At 39.2% G+C, this 26,163-nt stretch overlaps 1 protein-coding gene and 1 long non-coding RNA gene across 7 annotated transcripts in view; one reads left to right on the top strand and one right to left on the bottom strand.

The window, feature by feature from the left end:
• The first annotated feature begins 433 nt into the window (after positions 1-433).
• Positions 434-26,163, top strand: part of LOC113175450 (uncharacterized) — a 73,488-nt gene continuing 47,758 nt past the window's right edge. For 3 of the 6 annotated variants that reach the window (XR_013342537.1, XR_013342534.1, XR_013342536.1), the window contains exons 1-7: positions 434-610; positions 12,766-12,909; positions 14,016-14,243; positions 14,952-15,054; positions 15,431-15,472; positions 16,409-17,654; positions 23,177-23,251. This is a non-coding gene — a long non-coding RNA (uncharacterized LOC113175450). Of the gene's footprint in view, positions 611-1,632; positions 1,654-12,765; positions 12,910-14,015; positions 14,244-14,951; positions 15,055-15,430; positions 15,473-16,408; positions 17,655-23,176; positions 23,252-23,900; positions 24,096-26,163 lie in introns of those variants that run through there. The other 3 variants (XR_013342539.1, XR_013342538.1, XR_013342535.1) reach the window with 3 other exon arrangements.
• On the bottom strand, positions 10,555-10,875 carry LOC113175451 (large ribosomal subunit protein eL42-like). Its single transcript, XM_026379701.2, has one exon. The coding sequence runs from the start codon at positions 10,873-10,875 to the stop codon at positions 10,555-10,557; it is 321 nt and encodes a 106-aa protein (XP_026235486.1).

Raw genomic sequence — 26,163 nt, 5'->3', positions numbered from 1 at the left:
GACTCTTTCTTCGGTTTTTGCAAGTTTGTTTTTTTTTTTGTTTTTCCTTTCTTCTTCTCCCTTTTCTTTTACAATTTGTAATATCAGAAACAACAGGGGAGGAGTAAGAGGCCCGGTAGGGCTGCAGACCCTGAAGGCCAAGAATTGAAGTTTAGATCACCAAGGTAACAGGCAGAATAAAGGTAGTCAGACTTGGCGATGGAAGAGTGGGTTAAGAAGAATGGGAGACGGATTGACGAAAGAAGAATGGGCTGAGGAAAGTATGGTGTTGGAAGCTGGTGCCACGTAGGGGAGCCGAAACGTTGAAGAAGCAGGGTGGACTAAAGATCCAGATACTTGGTAATGGGTTAAGGCGCCTGCTTCGACTTCAATTGGAGCCGAGGGTGGGGTGGGGTGATTGCGCATGCGCCAGAAGCACACTGCGGAGCTACAGGACAAGCTGTGGGTTTCTGGCATCAGCCTTGCGTCTGGAGGCATGGCAGGTTTCCTGCCCAATACCCACTGCTTCTAAGGCCTGCTGCCGCCACCCAGGCATCTCTTGCTCTCTGCACACTGTCTTGGGACAGCCGGCTCTAGGAATTCTCGCTATGGCACTCGATTCAGCCAGGAGGTAAAGGAAGGACAGAGGGGGAGAACATAATGTGGAGGGTGGCCGAGGGAACTCGGGCCATGGAGATCCTTAATTTCTGCATTCCCCCCGATTGACGGGCGAAAATGAGGGCCAGTACGGGCTTCAGACCTCCAAAAAGATATTGAGCATTTATTTCCCATTGTGAAAGGGATACAAGCTTTCCTTTAAATAGCGTTGAGGCACCTGAGCATCGGTATTTTCTATAATGCCTCATGTTTAAACAGTTTTGGGGGGGCGATTTTCCTATTTGCAGCAGGTGAGGGTTTAGGATTAGGCTCATCCGATGGTTTATGAGAAAGCTTTCTAGCCTTTGTTCAGGTTGGCGGGCCTTATAATACATTATGTGAATCCGAGAGTACTCTAGCTCCTCCCTTGGGGTCGGGGAGGATAAATCTAGTTCTGGGATATGCTCTGATCACCCGTAACGCCTTTTTTCCCGTATTCAACTTCCCTAGTTTATCAGACTGTATTAGGGAAGGCTGGTAATGACTCATTTTGGGCACTGGGGCACAACTATAGCGAGAAACACATCCAGATATCATTAGGCCTGTGTGTGTATGTGCGCGCGCGCGCGCGCGAGTGTGCGTGACGGAGGTGGTAGCTGGAGTGGGGAGAATGAGGACAGGCGCGGTGTGCACGGCATTTGAGAGGCTGGGATGAGGCGGCGCGGCGCGGAGTGGCGGCATTCAAGTATTTTATGGGAAGGCCTAATGTGAAGCAAAGGGGCTCCCGTGGCGGGGAAGAGAGAGGCACGCAGGCGCAAGGCTTGGGTGGGGGTGGGCGTGGGCGTGGAGGGTCGAAAGAGGCGAATTCTGCGGAGAAATCAAAGTTGCGCCAGCGGTTGGAGGGGCGGGAGAGAGAGAGCGAGGGTGCGCATGCGTATTTCAGACAACATGGTGACGGTTGAGTTCAACTGTCGGGAAGGAGCAGCGTGCCTGCGTATTTCCGTCAGAAAGCCGGGAGGGAGGGAGGGAGGCGCGCTGCGCATGGGTAATTAAGGTTACAAAATGGCGAGGGGGTCGGTAAGTTGTCTTTGGCTGCTTTGGGCCAGAAGGGTCTGCAGAGAAGCAGATCTTCCTTTCTAGTTAGTGAAGGGATCAGCCTGATTTGAAAGTTATAGGTTGTGGCTAAATCCACAAGGAAGTAACCCGGAGTCTTAGCTTCTTACTGGCTTACGGATAGTGTGCGTTTAAAAATGCGGAGATGACTGTAAAAGGTTGCGGCAGCTGGCTGTGTGTAGGAGGGGCGTAAAAGGTCATCACTTAGAGACCGTTCTTTGCCACTTTCTGAATATATTTCAATATATATTTGAAAGGCTTTCGGATTTTGGGCCGCTATATGTGATTCTGGATACATTTTTTTCATCGCATCGGAATAGCACAGCATAGTGGTTGCAATGTGAGAAACTACTGTTATGTTGGTTGAAAATCTCTGATTTTTCTCCCCTTTAGAACATAGGGGTGAGGATTTAGCTGTTTCCAAATGTTTGTTAGATTTTGCTTGAAACCTGGGATTTGGGCAAATGGCTGCCAGGGGCACCCAAAGGGCAGGGAGAGAAATTTGAAAAGTATTTAGTGGTTATGGTAGTATGAAAGTGACCTGGGCTTACACACTTTTCTCTAAATTATTTTTTCTTCTGAAGAATTTCCTACATGGTTTCCTCGGGGGTGGGGAGTGGTGGGGGATTTATGTTTCTCTTTTTTCCTTTTTTTTTGGGGGGGCAGCTGCAGTGTTGTGGCTGAGTGCTGCCAGTGAGGATGTATTTTGTTAAATTCTAAAAACAATAGTTAACAGATATAGATTGTAGTGGAGAGGGCTCAGGATTCAAAAGTGAAGAGACAGATCTTTTCCAGTAATCCTATTCATGACCTTAGGCTAGTCCTTTTCCTTTTCTGGACCTATTTATAATAATTATACTTAAATGTCTAGTATTTACTAGTGCAAAGTACTGGTTGGCCTACGTGCTTTTACATATTCTTTAACTCATTTAGTATTCTCCACAATCCTATGAAATAGCAGTACTTTGTTCATTTTTTACAAATGAGAAATTTGAAGGTCCCAGATTAATTTGTCCAAGACTGTATAGCCAGTTGAATGGCAGACTGGATTTTAATATAGATAGTATATGTCCAGAATCCTGTGGGCCTAAACATTGTTTTATTTCCTAAAATAAAGGGACACATTTAAAGGAAACTTTTCGTTTTGAAATCATAAAACTCAGCACCACATTAAAAAAATAAAATAAAGATGTTGTGTCCACCGAAAACTAAAAAGGAAGGAGACCTGTTTACTGCTTTTGACTTAGTTCACTGTACAGGCCTATATATGCAGGAATAAAAAAGTAAACAATTGTTGATTTGGAGCCTCCTGGGGTTCCTATCCTCATCTACACTTTTTTTGTTGTTCTATAGAGGGTCTAAAATGGCCGACTGCAGCAGGCTGGACACACCCTCCCTGTTTTGGCCTGATTTGTGATCTGGTCTAAGGCTTTGAGACAATCAGTCTTTGCTGTAGTAGAGATTTTTTTTTTTTAATCTTAAGATTAATGTTTTGGTGCGTTGATCCAAATGTGGGGTAGTAAAGATTATTGCCTCTTCTGTAATTAAGGACTGAAAATACAAGTATTTGTATTATTTGGTTAAGATAACATCTGTTGAATTGGAATTACTACATAAAGGCTATGAATATTTTTAACACCCAATATATATTGCCAATTTTCTTCCTTAAAACTTATTTTTATAAATAAAAGCCATTTTTTCCATTTTTTGGTTATTGATGAGATTAGGTTGCTTTTTCCTTAATTTTTTAGAATTTTTATTTACATTAATGTGATGTAGTTCATATCTTACACTGATTTATCTATTGGAGTTTTAAATTTAGTGTTTATTATTTTCTATTAGATTGTGTTTTGTAAAACACTCAGATTTCTGTAATATGTTATAAATACCTATTTCAAGTTATTTTTTGCCTTTTCATTTTTGTTTTTATATTTGTAGTCGAGGTGAAATCATTGGATCAAATCGACTTTATTCTTTTGATTTTTCTTTTATTAAGTTTGAATAGCTTCCTTAATCCAGAAATTAGATAAAATATTAGTTGAAGCTTTGTCTGAAGATAGCCATCAATTGTGGGGAAAGAAGGTCTATAATTTCACCACCCAGAGACAACTAGTATTAATAAATTTGTTAATTTCTTTCTTTCCATTTTTCTATACTATTTTATACTGCATTTTGTGTTTAACATTATAACATGCATATTTTCATGTTAAATATTCTTTGTAATTATCATTTAATAGTTTCATGATATTCTGTTGTGGAAGTATTTTATAGATTTTCAGTAAATTATATAATGAATGTTTTTTCAGTTTCTATTACTTGTCTATTTTGGGTTATTTACTATATAATAAAGTTCCAGAATTAGAATTATTTGTCAAAAGGTTTGAGCATTATACATATTCAGCATAACCCCAAAAGTTACATCAGTTTCTGTACCCAGTTATTTAGGTACTTAAATTTTTTAATTTTTGCTACCTTAACACTTAAAAGAATGATACCATTGTTTTATCACACATTTTTCTGATTATCAATGAGGCTGGACTTTCAGATCTTAATTATTATTTTTGGTTCTGGAGATTGAATCCAGGGCCACCAGTCAGAAGTCAGATCTTAGTTATTAGATCTTATTTCTTTTTGTGAATTACTTGATTTGTGCCTAAACGTTATCTATTTGTAAATGACATTTGTTGCCAATACACTCCTGGTGTGTTTGTTGCACTGAGTCTTAAGAAATATTTGTCGGGGCTGGGGATGTGGCTCAAGCGGTAGCGCGCTCGCCTGGCATGCGTGCGGCCCGGGTTCGATCCTCAGCACCACATACCAACAAAGATGTTGTGTCTGCCGAGAACTAAAAAATAAATATTAAAAAAATTCTCTCTCTCTCCCCTCTCTCACTCTCTCTTTAAAAAAAAAAAAAAAAAAAAAAAAGAAATATTTGTGATTCCAAAGATGACTGCTCTGTGAAATATGTATCAGGTTCTTGGTAGCCATTTTGATATAACACTTGTCTGTCCTTTAGAAAGATAGCCATTTCTTTTTATTAAAAGGAAATCATTTTTGAGTGCTGCACAGAAGTGGTGCTCCCTGGCTGTGGTTGTGGGTAGAATACATTTTGTCCCTAAAAATAAACCAACTTGGACAAGAAACAAAACAGTAGTCTAGGGCTGGGGATGTGGCTCAAGCGGTAGCGCGCTCGCCTGGCATGCGTGCGGCCCGGGTTCGATCCTCAGCACCACATACCAACAAAGATGTTGTGTCCGCCGAGAACTAAAAAAATAAAATAAAATAAAAATAAATATAAAAAAAAAACAAAACAGTAGTCTATCCATTCAGGGATTGATCTTATTTTAAACATTTATTAGTTTCTTTGCATGGTGGTGCACACCTATAATCCCAACAACTCTGGAGACTGAGGCAGGAGGATCACAAGTTCGAGACCAACCTCTACAATTTAGCTAGAGTGACTCATACAACAACAACAACTTAAATCTCCAGTACTAACAAAAAATAAAAAATAATAGTATGGCTCAACCTGAAAAAAAAAATTACGGGATGGGACACAGAAAAATTTCATCCTGTATAAAACTGTCTGAACAAATAACTACAATGGTAATCTCTTTTTTTTTTAAAGAGAGAATTTTTAAATATTTATTTTTTAGTTTTCGGTGGACACAACATCTTTATTTTTTTTATGTGGTGCTGAGGATCAAACCCAGGGCTCCGCTCATGCCAGGGAAGCACATTACCGCTTGAGCCACCTCCCCAGCCCACAATGATAATCTCTTGAAGGAGTCTCTTACTGTCACCCAATTATGAAAAAGGGAGCAGGAAGAGTGTGTTACCTCTTTCATTTTTCTTGTTTGTAATATGTTAGTGAATTAGATCTGTCTCAGAGATCTTGAGGGAGGGGTCTCAATCTGCTTTCCTGAAACTAGATTTGTTATTTCTGCTTTATAGAATCTGTTTAATTATGTTTATTAAATAAACCCTTCTAATTTGTTATTCCTACTCCATTAGCCATATGCTATCTATTTTGCATTTAATAACATTTCAGTGAAGGGCGGGGATTATTGGATTTAGAGGTGCCAAATGAACCAAATTGATTTTTGCTAACTAGTTACACTGCGTTAATCCAGTTAGTTGTGAGCTGCTCTTTTTCAGCCATTTTTTCCCCTGGTACTGGGAACGATATACAACTGAGACACATCTCCAGCCCTTATGGCCTTTTTTTTTGTGGTTTGTTTGTTTTTTTACTGAGGATTGAACCCAGGGGCCCTACTCACTGAGAGCCACATCTCTTGCCCTTTATATTTTTATTTTGGGACAGGGTCTCACTAAATCCCCGAGACTGGCCTCAAACTTGTTATCTTCCTGCCTCAGCCTCCCAAGTAGCTGGGATTATACGCATGCACCACCATGCCTAGCCTTTCAGCATTTTTCTAATTGTAGATATTAAACCAGGCTTGTATGTGGTAGGGTGGGGTAGTTGGGAGATGGATAAGCCAGAAGAGGGAGGGAAGCTCATTTTAGAAGAGGTGGTTGAGGATCTTCTTTATAAGGCCTCTGCTTATCTTAAGCATTGAAGTCTCATTTTATATCATGCCAGTGTATATCTAGTTCCCATATTTATCTGTGATCAGGGATTAGGGAGAGTCTGGATATTTGAAGTAACTCAAAAGCATTTAATTTTTGATTTCTACCATTTGTTTCTTCCTCTCTCGATGTTACAGCCAGCAGCAGCCTGGAGCAGCAACCCTTGGAAAGAAATTTTACATCGGCCATTATAATACAACCTGATAAGTATTACAGAACTTATCAGATTGTATTGTAAATGTCTGTGTATATGCCTGTCTCTCTTCTATGTTAACAGACTGTAAGCTCCTTGTGGGCAGGGATGGTGTCTTCATTGTCAGAGCCCAGCCTGGCACATTAGTAGGCCTCAGTAAATGTTTATTGGATGAATAAGTGAATGAGTCATCAACAAACATTTATTGTGTGTCTGCTGAAGTGGTCTCTGCAGGCTCTGGACGGTCAACTATTTCTTCAAAATGTATGTGGTCAGAAACTTACTAATTCTTTCTAGTTATATATGCATCTTCTCAAGGTTTTCATGAGGCAGTGGAATATTTGGACTTCAGTCCTTGGTATTTGCAGATGTGATGGTGCTGCTGTTGGTACTGCTGACAGTTTCTTCCTTGGTGGGGGGGGATAATTGCCAGAGCCTCATCCTCAAGGGCCAGTGTTGGCTAAATGATTCCTATTTATAGCTTGTCCCTTTTATTTTACTTTAGTTGAGCTTTTTCTGTGCTAGGGATCGAACTCAGCACCTTGTATAGGTACACGCTCTACCACTGAGCTACATCCCCAGCCCACTCATCCTCAGTTTTATTCCTCCCTAGGCCATCCTCTAAATAGTATTCCTGCATAGGATTTCACATTATTTATTTATTTTTAGGGAGGTGTCTTTTTTTTTTTTTTTTTTTAAGAGAGAGAGAGAATTTTAATATTTATTTTTTAGTTCTCGCTGGACACAGCATCTTTGTTTGTATGTGCTGCTGAGGATCGAACCTGGGCCGCACATATGCTAGGCGAGTGAGCTACCGCTTGAGCCACATCCCCAGCCCAGGATTTCACATTTTAGATCAGGGGTGAGCAAAACCTAGGTTGCCTATTTTTGCAGAGTTCTAGAAGAACACATTCTTTGACATTTCACCTGGGGCTGCTTGAGCACCATAAAGGCAAGGAGAATTGAGTTGTGTTAGATATGTTGTGGCCCCACAAAAGCCTATACAGAAAAGTCTATAAGACCTGAAAAATTTATAAAGTTTATAAAACTGAAAAATTACTAGCCTTATTCTGGATCATCACCCATCAGTGATGGTTTATTCCCTACTTCATTCACCAGAGATCCTTTTAGCATTTCAGAAACTCATATATTTATTGATTTCATTTGGTATTTCTTGTGACAAGTCTTTTTCCTGTTTTACAGATGGGTCAACTAGGACATATTTTAAACTTGGAGATTATATGGCCTCTTCCAGGGTCCTGTTTGGTCAGTTGTACAGGGTGCTTCAACATAAAATATTGAGCTTTGAACTCTAGAAATTCCTTTTATTATATCCTAATTTGAAACACAAGGGGGCTGGGGATATAGCTCAGTTGGTAGAGTGCACACTTTACGTGCACAAGGCCATGGGTTCAATCCCCAACACCACCAAAAAAAAAAAAATACAAGGATATTCTTTGATGCCTTCTCCCTCCCTGCCAGCTGTCTACACAGCTGTTTGCAGTGAGAATATGGAAAATAAGGAATTAGTATGGGATAAGGCAGAAAAGAAAGGTAGGCTGAATGAAGCAAATGTTTAGAGGGTTCTTTTTCTTTTCTATTTATTTAAACCTGGTGCTATGTATCTAACCCAGGGCCTCCTGCATGCTCATACTAGGCAACTGCTTTACCCTTGAGCTATATTCCCCACTCAGTGTTTAAAGGATTCTAATGCAAAAAAAAAAATTTTTTTTGGGTACCCAGGATTGAACTCTAGGGCACTCAACCACTGAGCCACATCCCCAGCCCCATTTTAAATTTCATTAGAGACCGGGTCCGGACTCATTGAGTTACTTAGCGCCTTGCTTTTTTACTGAGGCTGTCTTTAAACTTGCAGTCCTCCTGCCTCAGACTCCAGAGCCACAGCTCTAATGCTTTTTTTTGGGGGGGGAGTACCAGGGATTGAACTTGGGAGCACTCAACCACTGAACTGCATCCCCAGTCCTATTTTGTATTTTATTAGAGACAGGGTCTCACTGAGTTGCTTAGCACCTCGCCATTGCTGAGGCTGGCTTTTGAACTAGGGATCCTCCTCCCTCAGCCTCCAGAGCTCCTGGGATTACAGTCCTACGCCACCTTGCCCAGCTCTAAAGTTAATATGGACTAGTAATTCATCCAGATTTACTTAGGTACCTAGCTAGAATTTCAAAGAGTTTAGAGCCCTACCCTCTAGCCTCTCAACCTGATTTGTATTATTTTAGTAACCTACCTTTGAGCACAGTGTGATTGATTTCACTTCATTAAAATGTTATACTGGGGGCTGGGTTGTGGCTCAGTGGGAGAGCACTCAGACCTAGCATGGGCGAGGCACCACATAACAATAAATAAATAAAATAAAGTTATTGTGTCCACCCAAAACTGAAAAATAAATATTAAGAAAAATGTTAAATAGCTTTAGGTCAGACAATTTAGAAAGCTAAATTAAAAAAAAAGAATGCTTGTCTGGGATTATCGCCCAGTGGTAGAGTATTTGTCTAACTAGGCCCTGGGCTTCATCCCAGGATCACATTATTTTGAGACAGTCTTGCTAAGTTGCACAGGCTTGCTTTGAATTTATGATCCTCCTGCCTCAGCCTCCCAGGTATCTGAGATTACAGGCATGTTTCATCACACTCAGCTTCCCAGCATTATATAAAGAAAAATTTCAAACATACATACATACATACATACATGCAGAAAAGTTGATAAGAATCTTATAGTGATAACCTGTATGCCCATAATATTTTACAATATTTGCTTTATCACATTAACTCATCTTTGTTGGATAGGTCTTTTTTGGGGGAAGGATACTAGGGATTGAACTCAGGGGCACTCTGCGTTCCTGAGCCAGGACACATGATCACTGAGCCACATCCCCAAACCTATTTTGTATTTTATTTAGAGACAGGGTCTCACTGAGTTGCTTAGTGCCTTGCTTTTGCTGAGGCTGGCTTTGAACTCGTGATCCTCCTGCCTCAGCCTGCAGAGCCTCTGGCAGCGTGTTCCACGGCCCCAGGCTGGATAGGTCTTTAAAATACTTCTGTCATCCATTTGAATCTCATCTGTATCTAATGCATTACAGTGCTGAAAAATATTCTTTTGATTTTTACCTGAATCTTCTAGGTTGGGATGAATATTATTATAGCCTAACTATGCATCAGCAGGTCTACCTGGGAATGAGAGATCCAGGTAGAGAGGGAGTCTTTTTGTTTTTGAAAGAAAATGGCTGCATTTCACTGTTGTATACTGGAAATAGTAGGGGGAAGGAAAGATGGAAGCCCAAGCCCAATGTGTACACTGCCCTGCACTTCATCTCCCCCCCCCCTGCCTTTTTTTTGGGGGTATTGGGGATTGAACCCTTGGGCATTTAACCACTGAGCCACATTCCAAAGCCCCCACTCCTTTTTTTTATATTTTTACTAGAGACAGAGCCTTGCTGAGTTGCTTAGGGCTTCACTAAGTTGCTGAGGCTGGCTTTGAACTCACAATCCTGCCTCAGCCTCCTGAGCCGCTGGGATTACAGGCCTGTGCCACAGAGCCCACTTCTTTGGCTTTGGGGCAAGTGGGTTTTAAAAGGGAGCTTCTTTCTTTTTTTTTTCTTTCTTTCTTTCTTTTTTTTTTTTTAAGAGAGAGAGAAAATTTTTTTTTAATATTTATTTTTTAGTTTTCAGCGGACACAACATCTTTGTTTGTATGTGGTGCTGAGGATCGAACCCAGGCCTCACGCATGCCAGGCGAGCGCGTTACCACTTGAACTACATCCCCAGCCCCTCATTTGGTTCTTTAATATAAAACTTGATAAAGTGCCAGTGAGATGATATTCAGCAGTAATATATATAACTTTGGAATTCCAATAGTATTTTTTATTTTATTACTTTTTGGTGCTGGCAGTTGAACCCAGGTCTTCGCACACACTAGGCAAGTGCTCTACCACTGAGCTGCCAGCTCTAATAGTTTTTTTTTTTTTTAAGGTATGATTATATAATTGTCATTTATTTTCCTACAGGTAATTTTTCTAGTTTCAGTATTTTCGCATCAAAATTAAATGGGAAAAAAATCAAAGTTTAAAACTGGATCACTTGGCCTTTTCTCTTCTTGTCTCCTCCCAGTTTGAAATGCTTGCATCTCTTGATGGCCAGCATCCTCTTGGATTTGCAGTTTGGTTCAACGCATTCAAGTCTTAGCACAATCTTCTTCGTGGTTTTAGCCTTCTTGCGGAAAATTGGCTTTGTCTGCCCACCATATCCACTCTGCTTCCGATCATAGCGCCTCTTTCCTTGGGCGTAAAGGGAATCCTTGCCCTTCTTATACTGGGTCACTTTGTGAGGCTGGTGCTTGCCACACTTTTTACAGAAAGTCCTTTGAGTTTTAGGTACATTGACCATCTTTATAGCAGAAGTGTCCACGCGATGAAAACCAAGCCAAAGCAGCGGGTCTCGCCTTCCCTTTCTTACAAGGTCCTTCCCCGGGTTCTGAGCAATGGCGACTCGTGTTTAAACCGCTATGGTCCAGCTGCTAACTTACCCGGAGATCTCGCGGCCCCAGCCCTCGCCTTTCCACGCTTGCGCCTTCTCTAATAGTTTTATGTTGACAACAGCCATAATTTTAATTAGGAAGTACCATGAACTGAAATTATCAAGTACATGGTAATGGTAAATGTTTATCTCCCTTGATTTAAGCTCAAGGTTAGAGACCATGTCTTGTTCATCTTTGTAGTTGTTTGTTTGTATTCATGTCTAGAACTATACCCCCAAATATGCATTTATGCATTTAAGGATATTCGAAAAGATTTAGTGATGACCTGGGTGTGGTGTTACATGCCCATAATTCTCAACACTCAGGAGACTGAGGCAGGAGGATTGTACAGTCAAGGACAGTATGAGTACTTTAGCTAGACCTGATCTCAAAATAAAATAAAAAGGACTGGGGATATAGCTCAGTGGTGGGGTGCTTGCCTAGTATGCATGAGGCCCTGGGTTCAATTCCCAGTACTGCCGAATAAAAAGGTTTAGAGATGGACATGTTTATAGTGTTCATAGCAATGAGCAATGCAAAACTTGTTCATGAATAGGAATTTGGTAAAATAAATTACTTACATAATAAAATAAAATCATGAAAAATAAAAATAATCGTGTAGATGAATATTTGACTTTCTAGGTCTCATGGTCACTAGTAGATTAGAGAACAGATTTTTTTTTTTTCTTTTTTGCTGGTGTTGAGTGGTGAGTGAAATAGTTAAAAAAGGAACCCTAGGAAACCGCTCCTTGAGGTTTGAGTTGAGGATTGCCTGCATCTCAAACCTGGCAGCATTAACTGGTGCTATCAACATCTAATGATAAAAATTAGTAGCCTAAGCTGAATTGCCAGATTTCTTTGTTGCATTTTGATCTAAGCAGCAAGGGACTGAGAAATGTACAAGCAATAGGCAGCTTTTTTAGAAAGAAAGATCCTTGAGTGGTGGTTATGGGGGGAGGCGTATATCGTTGGCTTGTCCTGTGAACTCTTACTCCTCAGAGCCTTGTTTCTCCAGGATTGAGTCTTAGGGTTAGGGGACTAGCCACTAGCCCACTTCACTCCTTGTGTTCCTTTAGATAGTCCAGACAGATGGGTCTTCCTTTTCATTTTTGATGAGTCCTGGTGGGAATGGAACTTATATAACAAGTTTTATTACCTAACAGTGTGAACCAGATACTGATGACTAGATGAAGAAGGTTTTGTTCACCTTTTGGGGCCTGTTTTAGTCAGGAGTATAGAATAAGGTTCATAAACTGCCATATGTAGCAAGGTTGCTAAGGGATAAAGTTTGCTCCTTATTCAAAGATGGGGATATTGATGGGAAATAAGAAGGTCAGAGTCAGAGTTTGCATCTGAGTTCTAACACCCTGGTATAGTCACTTGGTGCCTCTGCACCCAAGTTAACTAACCTCATTTAAAATAGGAGCAAGTATCCTTTATTAAATAAAAATTATAGACCTTGCAACAGCTTTTGCCAGATAAAGCACATAATTGTGTGGCTGGGGATATGTAGCTCAGTTGGTGAAGTGCTTGCCTTGCATGCACAAGGTCCTGGGTTCAACCCCCAGCACTAAAAAAAAAAAAAAAAAAAAAAAAAAAAAATTTAAAAAAATCATAATTGTGATGCTAATGTGAATACTTAGCAAGAGTGAAATCTGAGGTTCATGGTGTGGCTGGATAGAGAGGACTTCAGGTGTTAAAAATAAATCTAGATCTCAAAGCTTGACTGTTTCATGTTATATGTTTCTTTTCCCTGTCAGACAGGTGATGCATAATGCTGTCAGAAAGCATGTGCTGGTGAAGAGATACATTGAGCCCTGCTTGGTCCAGTGAGGTTATTAGTGAATTGGGAGAGGCTCAAATCAGCATGCTGCACATGGTTATCAAACTATTGTGAAATTTTGGTAAGTGGTCAGTGATTTTGATGGTCTTGCCCAATTAGTAGGAATGGGACAAGGAAGGTGGTTTAAATAGGCAGTAGGTAATTACTTGACATTTTCCCATTATGATCTGAAAACATGTTAAGATCAGGATGAACTAGAGATTAAAGAATCTAGCCTATTTTCCCCATTCTCCCATTTTTACAGATAGGAGAATTGGAAATTGCTTGAGATTATATTGGTAGAAAATAGATTTGAATCCAAGCCAAGACTGTTGTCTTTTACTCGGTGCTTCAATTTAGATTCCATCCAAATATAAGGAGGCCATGTGAGACAGAAATGATTTTATTTCACAATAAAAAATTATTGTTGTGTCATTGCTATAATTATTATTATTTTTTTGCAGCACTGGGGATTGAACCCAGGACCTCATACATGCTAGGCAAGCACTCTACCATTGAGCTACATCCCCAGTCCTCACACTAAAGATTTTTGTAATAGCTTCTGAGATTGTACTTACCTGATGATGGAAATTTCCATGGTATAAAATTTTGTTATGCATAAAGTTAGTTACTTGGTGCTTGTTAAACGTGCAGATTCCTGGGCAGCTAGAAACCTTTTCATAAGTCAAAAGCAAAATAAGGATCTGCCTGTTTCTTGTATTATTTTTAGGTACTGGGGATTGAACCCAGGGACCCTCTACCAGTGAGCTTCATCCCCACCCCTCCCTTTTTTCTTTTTTTTTTTTTTTAACAATTTTTGTGTCAGTTTTATTAAGGTACAATTAACATACAGTAAGATTTGCAATTTGTTTTTTTTGTGTGTGTATGTGTATGTGGTGCTGGGGATTGAATCCAGTAGCCTTGTGCATGCGAGGCAAGTACTCTACCAACTGAGCTATATTCCCAGCCCATTTTTATTTTTAACAATTTTTGCCCATCCCTTTTTTTAAAGAAAAATCTTCAATGTTTTTTTTCATATGCTTATTTTTAATTTGTTTATTTTTATGTGGTGCTGAGGATTGAACCCAGGGCCTCACACATGCGAGGCAAGCGCTTTACCACTGAGCTACAACTCCATTCCCATCCCCATCCCTTTTTCTAATACTTTTTTTTTTTTTTTTTTTAAAGACAGGTTCTTGCTAAGTTGCCAAGAGTCTTGCGAAGTTGCTCAGATTGGCTTGAAACTTGTGATCCTCCTGCTTCAGCCTCTGGAGTTGCTGGGATTACAAGTGTGTACCACCACACATGGCTCTGCCTGATACTTATACTGAGCCTTCCTGCTCAGCAAATTCACCAGAGTGCCAGGATCAATCACTATTTCTGAGGATGTCATGGTGAGGCAGTTTGGAAGCCTTGGTAAGTTGTGAGTAGTTTTGTTGTTAGTAGAGAAGGGAAAGTGGTCATGATGAGGCACTTCCAGCCTTTTTTCAGCAGATAGTTATTAAGTACTTACTAAATGCCGGAAACTGTTCTTGACATTAACAAAGTCACAGAACTTTAATTCTTGTGAGTTTGGATAAAAGGATAAATAACCAATAAATGTGAAATGTGGACTGGGGATATAATTCAGTGGTCAAGCACTTGCCTAATATGTGTGAGGCCCTGAGTTTAATCTGTAGCTCTGCCCCGCCCACCAAAAAGGAGTAAAATATTTTTTTTTAAACTTTTTTTTTTTAAAAGAGAGAGTGAGAGAGGAGAGAGAGAGAATTTTTTTTTTTTTAATATTTATTTTTTAGTTCTCTGCGGACACAACATCTTTGTTGGTATGTGGTGCTGAGGGTCGAACCCGGGCCGCACGCATGCCAGGCGAGCACGTTACCGCTTGAGCCACATCCCCAGCCCTTGGAGTAAAATATTGAGATTTTTATATTGGATTTTTTCCCATGGTGAAGTGAAAAATTGCATTTAAAATGGTTGAGTTAAACTGTGCAACATCGTGTGTTTTTCTCCCTTCTATTCATTTTCCCTTTTTATACCTGTCACTGTTTCTTAATGCAATGGAGGCTGACCTAGCTAAATGCAGATAATAATATTTATTTATTTATTTTTGTAACTCTTTATTAGGCTGGATTGTGAAGGCATATCTTTGAAAAGTGTTTCAGAGTCCAGCAAATGTTCCATGTGAGTGGCCACATAGAAGAAGAGAGGGGGGTTCGCAGTGATTAAGGTAATATAGTGAAAAAGGTAAGTAGGAGATGACTCCTGTCAGGGAGGCTCTTAGAAATGCCATTTTCAGACCACTTAGAAAGCCTGAAACTTTCTCTAAAACGTATTCTCAAAATAGTTTGGGGGGAATATATATTTACTCAGTTTGTGATCACCACTGCTGAGGATCAGAAGAACTGAAATGGTTCCTAAGTAACCAAGATGGCATAAACCCCAGAATTTTGGTGTTGGGGCTCAAACCCAGGGCCTTGTGCATGCTAAGCTCATGTCCTATCCCTGGGTTACACTCCCAGCCCGTGAGCTTCTGGTTTTGTAAGGTTTTATTGGAATGTAGATATGATTCATTATTGTCTGTTTTTTTTTTTTTTTTTCTACAGCAGGATCTTGTGAGAGAGACTGTATGGTCTGCAGAGCCTGAGGTATTATCATATGACTCTTTATAGGAAGTTTGCCAACTCCTGGTATAGGTTAAATGTATTATGTCCACAAATCCTCCTTATCCCACTTTCTTTATATGGGGTATGTGTTTACAGCTGATCCTGGGATATATGGAATCAATTTGCTTTTTAATTTCTTTTCAAACTCTCCAAGAAAGTACATTCACAAATTATAAATTTAAGAAATATATAGAAGGAACTACGTTTTATATGCTTTCTTGTAGTTAATTTATTTATTCTATATGGTTCTCGCATTACTTCTTTTTTTTAATAACCATTTTAAAATTAGGCCATTCATAAGTATCCAGAAAGTTACAACTTATGATCCCTACTTTAACCTTTTCCTGATTTTAGTATACTTCCCCACTGTGGCTTTTTTGCAGATTTCTGCAGATGTTTTGACTTTTCTGGGGAGAAAAGCCATCTTAGAACATAACTTTCTGTAGTTCTATATTGGGGAAATATGCAACTTATAGTTTTTTGTGCATTTGATGCCATTTATTGAGCATCTACTAGGAGCCTCTGCATACTTTCATAGAATCTGTTCAAACTCAAAGATTTGTATGTTTGTTTTTTTTTTTTAAAGGGGGGGGGGGAGAGAGAGAGAGAGAGAGAGAGAGAGAGAGAGAGAGAGATAGATAGATAGATTGATTTAGAGAATTTCAATATTTATTTTTAAGTTTTTGGCGGATACAACATCTTTGTTTGTATGTGGTGCTGAGGATCGAACCCGGGCAGCATGCATGCCAGGCGAGCGCGCTACCGCTTGAGCCACATCCCCAGCCCAAAGATTTGTATGTTAATTAGTTATCTAGTTATCTATTTTTTTTTTCTTTCCATACCAGGTATTGAACTCAGGGACATTCAGTTGTTGAGTCACATCCCCACATCCCCATCTCTTTTTATTTTTTGAAACAGGGCCTCACTAAATTGCTAGGACTGGCTTTGAACTTGTGATCCTCCTGCTTCAGCTTCCTGAGCTGCTGGGATTAAAGATGTGTTGGCAAGTTATCTCCATTTCAAGGATGGGTCTTTGAAAGCACAAGTGACTTTTCTTAAATCATATTGCTAATTAGTGGTACAAATGGGACTTAAAAGAATAATTTATGTTACTCTTTGGTACTGAGGATTGAATTCAGTGCGTCACACATGCCAGGCAAGCACTCTACTACTGAGCTACATCTCCAGCCCTCCTTATTTGTTTACTTATCGGTTGGTTGGTCTTGGGTTTGAACCCAGGGTCTTGTGCATGCTAAGCATATACTCTACCTCTACCACTTAGCTGTACTCCAGCCCCCATTTTCTTTTCTTTTCTTTTTTTTTTTTTTTTGGTACCAAGGATTGAACCCAGGGACACTTAACCACTGAGCCACATCCCAGACCGCCCCCCTCCGTTTTTAAAATTGTTGCCCTTTTTTTAACACCTTTATTTTTATTTATTTATTTTTATGTTGTATTGAGGATGGGACCCAGTGCCTCCATATGCTAGGCAAGTGCTCTTCCACTGAGCTACAACCCCCGCTTCTGTTCTTTCTTTTTTTTTTTTTTTTTTTTTTTTGGAGCTGGGGATTGAACCCAGGGCCTCCTGCATGCTAGGAAAGTGCTTTTTCACCAAGCTATCTCCCTCCCTTCCCTCAGCTCTATTTGAAGAGCTTTATTTTATTTATGTATTTTTATGTGGTGCTGAAGATCAAACCCAGTGTCTCACACGTTAGGCAAGCACTTTACTACTATCTCCCCAGCCCTTCTTCAGCCCTTGTTTATATTTTATTCAGAGATGGTCTTGCTGAGTTGCTTAGGGCCTCAATAAGTTGCCGTTGCTGGTTTGAACTTGCAAATCCTCTGCCTCAGCCTTCTAAGCTGCTGGATTATAGGAGTGTACCACTGGGCCCAGCCCTTTTTCTCTTCCTTTTCTTTTTTTTTTTTTTTTGTGGTTTGTGTTGCTGGGGATCAAACCCAGGGCTTTGCCATATGCTAGGCAAGTATTTAACAACTAAGCTACAGCCCCTAACCCTTCCATTTTCTATGTATTATCAAAGTTTTTTTTTTTTTTTTTTAAAGAGAAAGAGAATTTTTAAATATTTATTTATTTTTTTGGTTTTCGACGGACACAACATCTTTGTATGTGGTGCTGAGGATCGAACCCGGGCTGCACGCATGCCAGGTGAGCACGCTACCGCTTGAGCCACATCCCCAGCCCTTATTTTTAAATTTAGGAATTTGGCCTTTAGTGGGCATAGAGTAGTAAAGTGTAATAATTGGGAAAATTCTTTATGAGAGACTTGGTTGAAGTGAAATACTCACTGGAATCAGGAGTCCGAAGCCAGTTTTGATCACCTAACCCTACATGTTCTCCTTCCCTTGCATATCAGGCTATTCATTCTGTTTTCCTTTTCAACAATTTAGGGTAAATTGGTAATACTGTTCTATCTAAAACCCTTCTCAGCAGTTTCTCCTTTCTGTCTCTTTCTGTCTGAGGTCAGCCACATACCTACTCTCTAGAAACCTTATTGTCTTTTTTTTTTTTTTTTTTTGCTGGTAATTGAACACAGGGCCTTGTGCATGCCAGACAGGCACTCTACCAACTAAGCTATATCCCCAGCCCATAGAAACCTTACTGTCTTATTGTGGTCAAGTCCAATGATAGCTTTTTATTGTAAATAGGTACTTATGCTCAAAGAGACTAGATGAGGAGATAAGGAATTTTTTTACTTAATAGCTAATGATTTTGGGGTTACTGGGTTTCAGGGAGGGTCTGGGAACCCGGGAACCTTTAAGAATTCTGTTAATTTTCTCTTTTTTGAAATGGGGTCTCTCCATGCTGCCCTGGCTGGGCTCAAGTGATTTTTTTTTTTTTTTTAAAGAGAGAGAGAATTAATTTTTTTAATATTTATTTTTCAGTTTTCGGTTGACATCTTTATTTTATTTTTATGTGGTGCTGAGGATCGAACCCAGCGTCCCGCGCATTCCAGGCGAGCGTGTTACTGCGTGAGCCACATCTCTAGCCCTCAAGTGATTTTTCATGTATTAGCCCCTCTAAGGCTTCTGAGTAGCTGAGACTGAAGATTGAAGGACTCTTTACCCCAATTTTTTAGAATTTGAATGTCAATGGGGCCGGATAAATCTTCCTAGAGAGAAGAATTCCCAGCATTGGTACATTTGGATAACCATGATTCCTCTGTAGTAGTGATAAAACACATTGATGTGACTTTGTTTGTGTAGCAGAATATTAAAATATGGTAGGCATAATGGTACCCCACAGAAAATGAGCCATAAAAGGGCCTTTTAGAATCAGGATTTTTTTCCCCCTGTGGCACTTGAGATTGAACCCAGGGGCCCTATGGCACCTAGGTGCATCCCCAGGCCTTTTTACTGTTTTGATACAGGATCATGCTAAATTGGTCTTGAACTTATAGTCCTCCTATCTCAGCCTCCCATGTTGCTGGGGTTACAGATATGTGCCACCATTCCTGGCTGTGGCTCATTTGTTTTAGATTACATAAATGGAGAATTTTAAAGACTATAAGACCGTCTTTTTTGGGGGGGGGGTTCTGTAGGTAAGGGTACTGGGAATTGAACCCAGAAGGGCTTTAAACTGAGCTGCATCCCCAGGTGTTTTTATTTTTATTTGGCGACAGGTCTCACAGCCCAGGCTGTCCTTGAATTTAAAATCATTCAGTCTCAACCTCCCCAGTTGTTGGGATTATAGGCATGTGCCACTGTACTGTCCTACAAGACCTTCTTGATTGTACTACCCTTTAATAGGTGGAGTAGTACTCAGCATTGGGCTTTCAGACTCAAAATGGTATGTAATCAAAAAGGCCTTGCAGTCTTTGAAAATCTCCATGTGGAGCTCTATGGAACATTGAAGTGGTTCACAAGTAAAGTGAATGAATCATTCTCTTATTTACTCTAATTTCCTTTCTCCTTCTATCCTTGTGCTCTCTTCCTCTTTGTCAGAGTACAACCTATTCCCTTTCTCTTTTCCTCCATAGGCCAGTCTTCAAGCCCCTACTGCACCACCCAGTTTAAAATCTTTTTATCATGGCAGTGTTGGCATCCATACAGGGCATTGGGTACTCACAGCAGGTTTCTGTTCTGTTTTTTATTTATAAGTGTTATGTTTATACATGTAAAGACTTTATTGGAAACTATCCATAAGTAGTATTAAGAGGGAAATGATCTGGCAACCTACCCATGTGCTATTTTTATAGTCTTATTTTAGCTAATCATTTTTTCTTTTTTTTTCTGTATAATAACATTTTTAAGTTTTTGAAAATAATTACCTATTTATCTTTTTTTTCTTTTGGAGGATACCGGGGATTGAACTCAGGGGCACTTGACCACTGAGCCACATCCCCAGCCCTTTTCTATTTTCATATTGAGACAGGGTCTCACTAAGTTGCTTAACAAGCCTCACTTTTGCTGAGTCTAGCTTTGAACTCACAATTCTCCTGCCCCAGTCTCCTGACTTTCTGAGATTACAGGCTGAGCCACCATGCCTTATTTTTAAGATGGAATGTTATTGTGTTGTCCAGGCTGATCTGAAACTCCTGGTCTTAGTGATCCTTCTGTTTCAGCTTCCCAAGTGCTGAAACAAACAGGCACATTCGACTGCATTTAGCTTATTATTTAAATTTTAATATTAAATATTAATCTTAGTGTACTACTCATTATTTTCTTCAGAGAAATTTTCTAGTTTCAGAACCAAGATGTTTATAAGTCAGGGTATACATTAGCACCATTAAGACTAGCTAGACCCAAGGAGGAGATATGGAAGTGGTACCTCTATTTTTCCTTACACTAATTTATTCTACCTAGCATTAACAGCCAAGTGAATATTTATAGCAATGGATGGTCCTATGGTCTTTTACCTTTTGTGCTGTGAAATGTCTTTTTTTCCTCACCTGCCTTATACACCTCCTTTTTTCATTTTATATGAAACAACCATATATTTGTTTTTTCCTGCAAAATAATGAAGTCTTTTTCTCCAGTTTAAAGTGGCTACCCGGGTGTAGACTCAAAAAGTAGAGATAAGTATGTACCTGAGGAATGCACAGAATCATGGAATCACTACTGGCACTTTTGAATATGAGTTGAGTGCATATGATCATATGATTCTGGGAGTTCTGGAACTCAAAATAGTCTTAACACCCACCCCCGTCCCCTGTGTTGGGGATTAAACTCAGGGTCTCAAGCATGCTAAGTACACATATCCTTCCACATATTTTTTAATTTTTAATTTTTTTTTTTTTTTTTTGCAGTAATGGGGATTGAGCCTAGGGGTACTTTAACACTGAGCTATATCCCTACCTTTTTTTAAAATTTTATTTTTTTGTTGTTATTCATGGACAGAATGTCTTTATTTATTTTTATGTGGTGCTAAAAATAGCCCCACACATGATAGGCAAGCACTCTTCTACTCAGCCCTAGCCCTATATCCCTACCTTTTTTTTTTTTTTTTTAAGAGAGAGTGAGAGAGGAGAGAGAGAGAGAGAGAGAATTTTTTTTAATATTTATTTTTTTTTAGTTCTCGGCAGACACAACATCTTTGTTGGTATGTGGTGCTGAGGATCGAACCCGGGCCGCACGCATGCCAGGCGAGCGCGCTGCCGCTTGAGCCACATCCCCAGCCCTATCCCTACCTTTTTTATTTCTTATTTTGAGACAGGATCTTGCAAAGTTGCCACAGCTGGCCTCGAACTTGAAATCTTCCCTCAGCTTCCTCAGCCTCCTGAGGTGTGCACCACTAGGCCCTGCTAAGTAAAAATTTCCTTTGTGTATTGGTGATTGAATCCAAGGGCCCTTTACCACTGAGCTATATCTCAGTCTTTTTTTTATTTTGAGACAGGATCTTGCTAAATTGTTGAGAGTCTTACTAAATTGCTGAGACTGATCTCAAGCTTGTGATCTTCCTGCCTCAGCCTCCAGAGTCCCTGGATTATACTATGCCTAGCTAAAAATGTTTTTAAAGACATTTAAAACTGAGGTTGTGGCTCAGTGGTAGAGTGCTCGCCTTGCACGTATGAGACCCTGGCTTTGATACTCAACACTATATAAAGATAAATAAGTGAAATAAAGGTATTGTCCAACTACGACTAAAAAGTAAATATTAAAAAGGACAGGGCCAGAAAGATTATTATCATTATAAGTGTTTTGTGATCATTTGTACTTTTGATATATTACAATACCTCATGATGATCCTCAAAAAAATAAAAAAAGGTAAATGCAATATAATGGGGACCATATAGAGTTATTCATAGATGCATATATTTCTAAATCTGTCCCATATAGTAATGGCTTACATTGATACCTCTTTACCAATGATAATGTTGTGCTATTGTAAATGTCCACAGGTTGAATATCTCTTATCTGAAATGTTTGGGACTAGAATTATTTAGATTTCAGAGTTTTTAATATTTTGGATATATTTATATACTGGTTATACATAATCTGAAAATCTGAAATCCAAAATAATCTCTCTTGCATTTAGGAGAATTTTGGAGATTATTTTGCATCTTGGATTTTTAGATTAGGTATGTTCAACCTGTTATAGATTCTCTCACATCTACATTTTTCTGTAGGACCTAATTTTGGAAGTTATTCATAAGAAACCCCTTGTGAAGTCACACATACATTTTGTTATTGTTTATAGGCATCATTTGTTCTAATCACTTGTTGTCCTTTCCCTTGTACCATATCATAACATAGTATTCTAACTTGACTAACTTCACTAAGTTTATTTGGAATAGTCTAATTAATTTGGCAAACAATTAAGAATATAAATCTCCCGGCCAGGCGCGGTGGCTCATGCTGATAATCCCAGCGACTCGGGAGGCTAAGGCAGCCTCAGCAATGGCCAGGCACTAAGCAACTCAGTGAGACCCTGCCTCTAAATCAATACAAAAAAGGACTGGGGATGTGGCTTAGTGGTCGAGTGCCCCTGAGTTCAATCTCCGGTACCAAAAAAAAAAAAAAAAAAAAGAATATAAATCTCCCTCATTCTGCTAGGTCTAAGCTTTCTGCTAGATTTAGGTTTAGTCCAGCTGTCATGTAAAGGAATTCTCTGTGACAGATGTCGGCAAACATTTTGTGTAAAGAGCAAGATAATATCTATTCAACTTTGCAATTGTAGCATGAAAGCATCCATGGACAATATGGACATGATTATGTTCTGATAAAACTTCATTTACAAAAACAGGCAATAGGTGAGATTTGGGCTACAATCCTGTGTGCTGTTCCTTATTATTTTACAGTATATATACTCAGACTTTTAGAACAGAATTATACAATAAAGCAAACATTCAGAGTAATTTTAGTCACATTCTAATACAATAACAATAATACATCTGTACTTGAACCAGCAGTGGAAAGTCTCTTATGATCTATACCATAAGTGCATGGTAGAGTGACACATAATCTTCATGGGCCATGCTATTACCATCCCCATAGAGGAATCTCCTTCCTGTGGGTCTTTGCATGGCTTAGAAGGGACATTGTCTTTGTTACTTATTCTTATCCTTACATTATCAGCCCCAGTATTTGCCTTTTTCACCAGTATGTTTTCTAACTTACTGATGCTAGTAAAGGAATCTAATGGGTTATAGTCACTGTCCCAACAGTCGAGGTATAGGGGTCCTGTGGTTTTGGTAATTTGCTATGTCAATCTCTAAATTTGGCTTTCAGGATTTGGAGGAATTAATCCTTCCATTGCTATCTCAAAAGGTGATCTGGACAGTGGAACAGAGACCTCTCAATCAGGTAAGTGATTGTTGAACATGAAGGTCGCGCAACTATTTTTCTTTGGCCTTTTTGTTGTATTTGTTAATAGGTTTCCCAATAATGAACTAACCTTGCATTTTGGAAGAAAATTTCTACTTTCCAAGGATTTTTAATTTATTTGTTAAATTTATTATTTTGAGTTTTGTTTTCTATTTTTTTAAATTAATATTTTCTTTCGAGGTTCAAAAGTGAGTTAGTTTGGGGGTAGCATGACAGTCTTTTGTCTGTTAATGTTAGGATCATGAGTGAAATTTTTTGTTGCTCTCTATTTAAGCATATCAGACATCTTGCATGCAGTTAAATGTGCTTTATTTACTTTTTGTGGTGCTGGGGATTGAACCCAGGGCCTTGTGCATGTGAGACAAGCACTCTACCAACTGAGCTATGTCCCCAGCCCTTAAATATGCTTTAATAACATGATTTTCAAATTTGTACATACTATCATATAACACTATGAATGTAAAAATCAATTTTGTTTTCTGATATTTGGAACCTTGTTTCAGTTATTACTTTTTTGTTTTTGTTTGTTTGCTATTCTGGGTCTCTCTAGGCAAGTACTTTACCACTCAGTTATACACCCAGCCTGCACTACTCTCCCCATCTTTTTTTTTTCTTTTTTGGGAACTAGAGATTGAACTCAGGCACTGGACCAGTGAGCTGCTTGGTTCCTCGCTGTTGCTAAGGCTGGCTTTGAACTTGTGATCCTCCTGTCTCAGCTTCCCAAGCTGTTGGGATTACAGGCATGTGCCACTGAGCCCAGCCTGCAGTACCCTTTTAATTGTGTGTAAATAGTGCTGTAGTGAACATCCTGTAGATAAATTGTGCATATCCATGTTTATATTGTAACATTGAATAAAACTTCCAGTTCCTCTAGTAGTATGAGCATTCCCATTTTTACACATCCTTACCAATATACTGTTTTAAGGTTTTTAATAAATCTGCCAATTGTACAGGTGAAAAAATGTTCTTTGAAAATTCAATATATATATTTAAAAAAATTTTTTTTTAGTTGTAGTTGGACACAATACCTTAATTTATTTATTTTTATGTGGTGCTGAGGATCAAACCCAGCGCCTCACATGTGCTAGGCAAGTGCTCTACTGCTGAGCCACAACTCCAGCCCTCAATATATGCCTTTGATTCCTAATGAGGTAGAGGAGATAAAAATCTTACTTGGGTCCTAATTTTTTAGTTTCTTTATCATACTTTTTTTAGATGGTACTGGGGATTGAACACAGAGCCTCCTACTTGCTAGGAAGTGCTCTACTACTGAGCTACATTCCTAACCCATTTTTAAAAATTTTTATTTTGAGACAAGGTCTTGCTCAGTTGTCCAGGCTAGTCTTGAACTTGTTATGTTCATCTCTCAGCCTCCTAAGTAAAAATTATAATTTCATATAGCTTAAATATCTTTTTTACCCATATTTTAAAAGTGATGCATGGTACTTATACAATGGGATTTGATGTTACATATTCATACACTCACACAGTGTAACAATATAATTTGGCCAATATAATTTCCCAGTATTTCCCATTTGCCTCTCCTCCTCCCTTCCCCATTCCCTCCAAATCTTTTTTTTTTATAATGCATTCTTCTCTTCCATATTATGAAGATGAATACATTTTCCTATAGTTCATAATTCATTTATGTTTTACTTATTTTTTAATGAGTCTTTTCCAGTGTGGATCTCTTTGGTGTATGGCATGTAATTAATTTTCTAAATGTCCAGCACATTTAGCATTCAAAGAATAAGAGGGGTATCTCAGCAGGAGTTCCAGAATCTTTTTTTTTTTTTTTTACGTACCTGGTGTTGAACTCAGGGACACTTGACCACTGAACCACATTCCCAGTCCTATTTTTTTGTATTTTATTTAGAGACAGGGTCTCACTGAGTTATTTAGTGCCTTGCCTTTTGCTGAGGCTGGCTTTGAACTTGTGATCCTTCTGTCTCAGCTTCCCAAGCCACTGGGATTATAGGCGTGTGCTACCACGCCCAGTGAGTTTCCAAATCTTTTTTCCAATATTTGACTCCTATCTCCCTCACCCTTACCTCACCCGCTATACTAGAGAGTGAACCTAGGGATACTCTACCATGAACCCCATCCCCAGCCCTCTTTATTTTTTGAGACAAGGTCTTGCTAAATTGCTGAGGCTGACCTTAAACTTGATCCTCCTTCTTCAGCCTCTATCACACCTGGCTCCAGAGCTCTGCCTTTTTTTTTTTTTTTTTTTTTAAATATTTGTTTTAGTTGGACACAGTACCTTTATTTTATTTCTTAAATTTGTTTTTTAGTTGTAGTTGGACACAATACCTTTATTTTATTCATTTATTTTTATGTGGTGCTGAAGATTAAACCCAGGGTCTTGCATGTGCGAGGTAAGCACTCTACTGCTAAGCCACAACCCCAGCCCCCTTTATTTTATTTTTATGTGGTGCTGAGGATAGAACCCAGGGCCTCACACCTGCTAGTTGAGCGCTCTACCACTGAGCCACAATCCCAGCCCCCAGAGCTCTGCTTTTAACATGAATAAATATTATCTCAGTCCCTCTTTTTTTAATATTTATTTTTTAGTTGTAGTTGGACACAATACCTTTATTTTATTTTATTTATTTTTATGTGGTGCTGAGGATTGAACCCAGGGCCTTGCATGTACTAGGCAAGCGCTCTACCGCTGAGCCACAACCCCAGCCCCTCAGTCCCTCTTTTCTGTAAGTGTCTTGTCAGTTTTGCTACCACTGGTTTGTGTTCTTTATGGCAGGAATTGGCAAACTTTTTCTATGTATAGCCTGATACTGAGTAGTTTAGGCTCTGGGGGCTATGTGGGTTCTGCCAGTGTATCAGGGAAAGCAGCTTTAGACCATGCATAAATGAATGTGACTGTTCCAACA

This window comes from Urocitellus parryii, chromosome X (genome assembly GCF_045843805.1).
Source record: "Urocitellus parryii isolate mUroPar1 chromosome X, mUroPar1.hap1, whole genome shotgun sequence".
NCBI classification, from domain to species: domain Eukaryota; kingdom Metazoa; phylum Chordata; class Mammalia; order Rodentia; family Sciuridae; genus Urocitellus; species Urocitellus parryii.
Note: the sequence above shows the minus strand (reverse complement) of the source record. Positions and strands in the feature narration are given on the sequence as shown.

Excerpts from the sequence above, each read along its gene's own strand:
- LOC113175451 (XM_026379701.2), bottom strand. The coding sequence starts at position 10,875 with ATGGTCAATGTACCTAAAACTCAAAGGACTTTCTGTAAAAAGTGTGGC.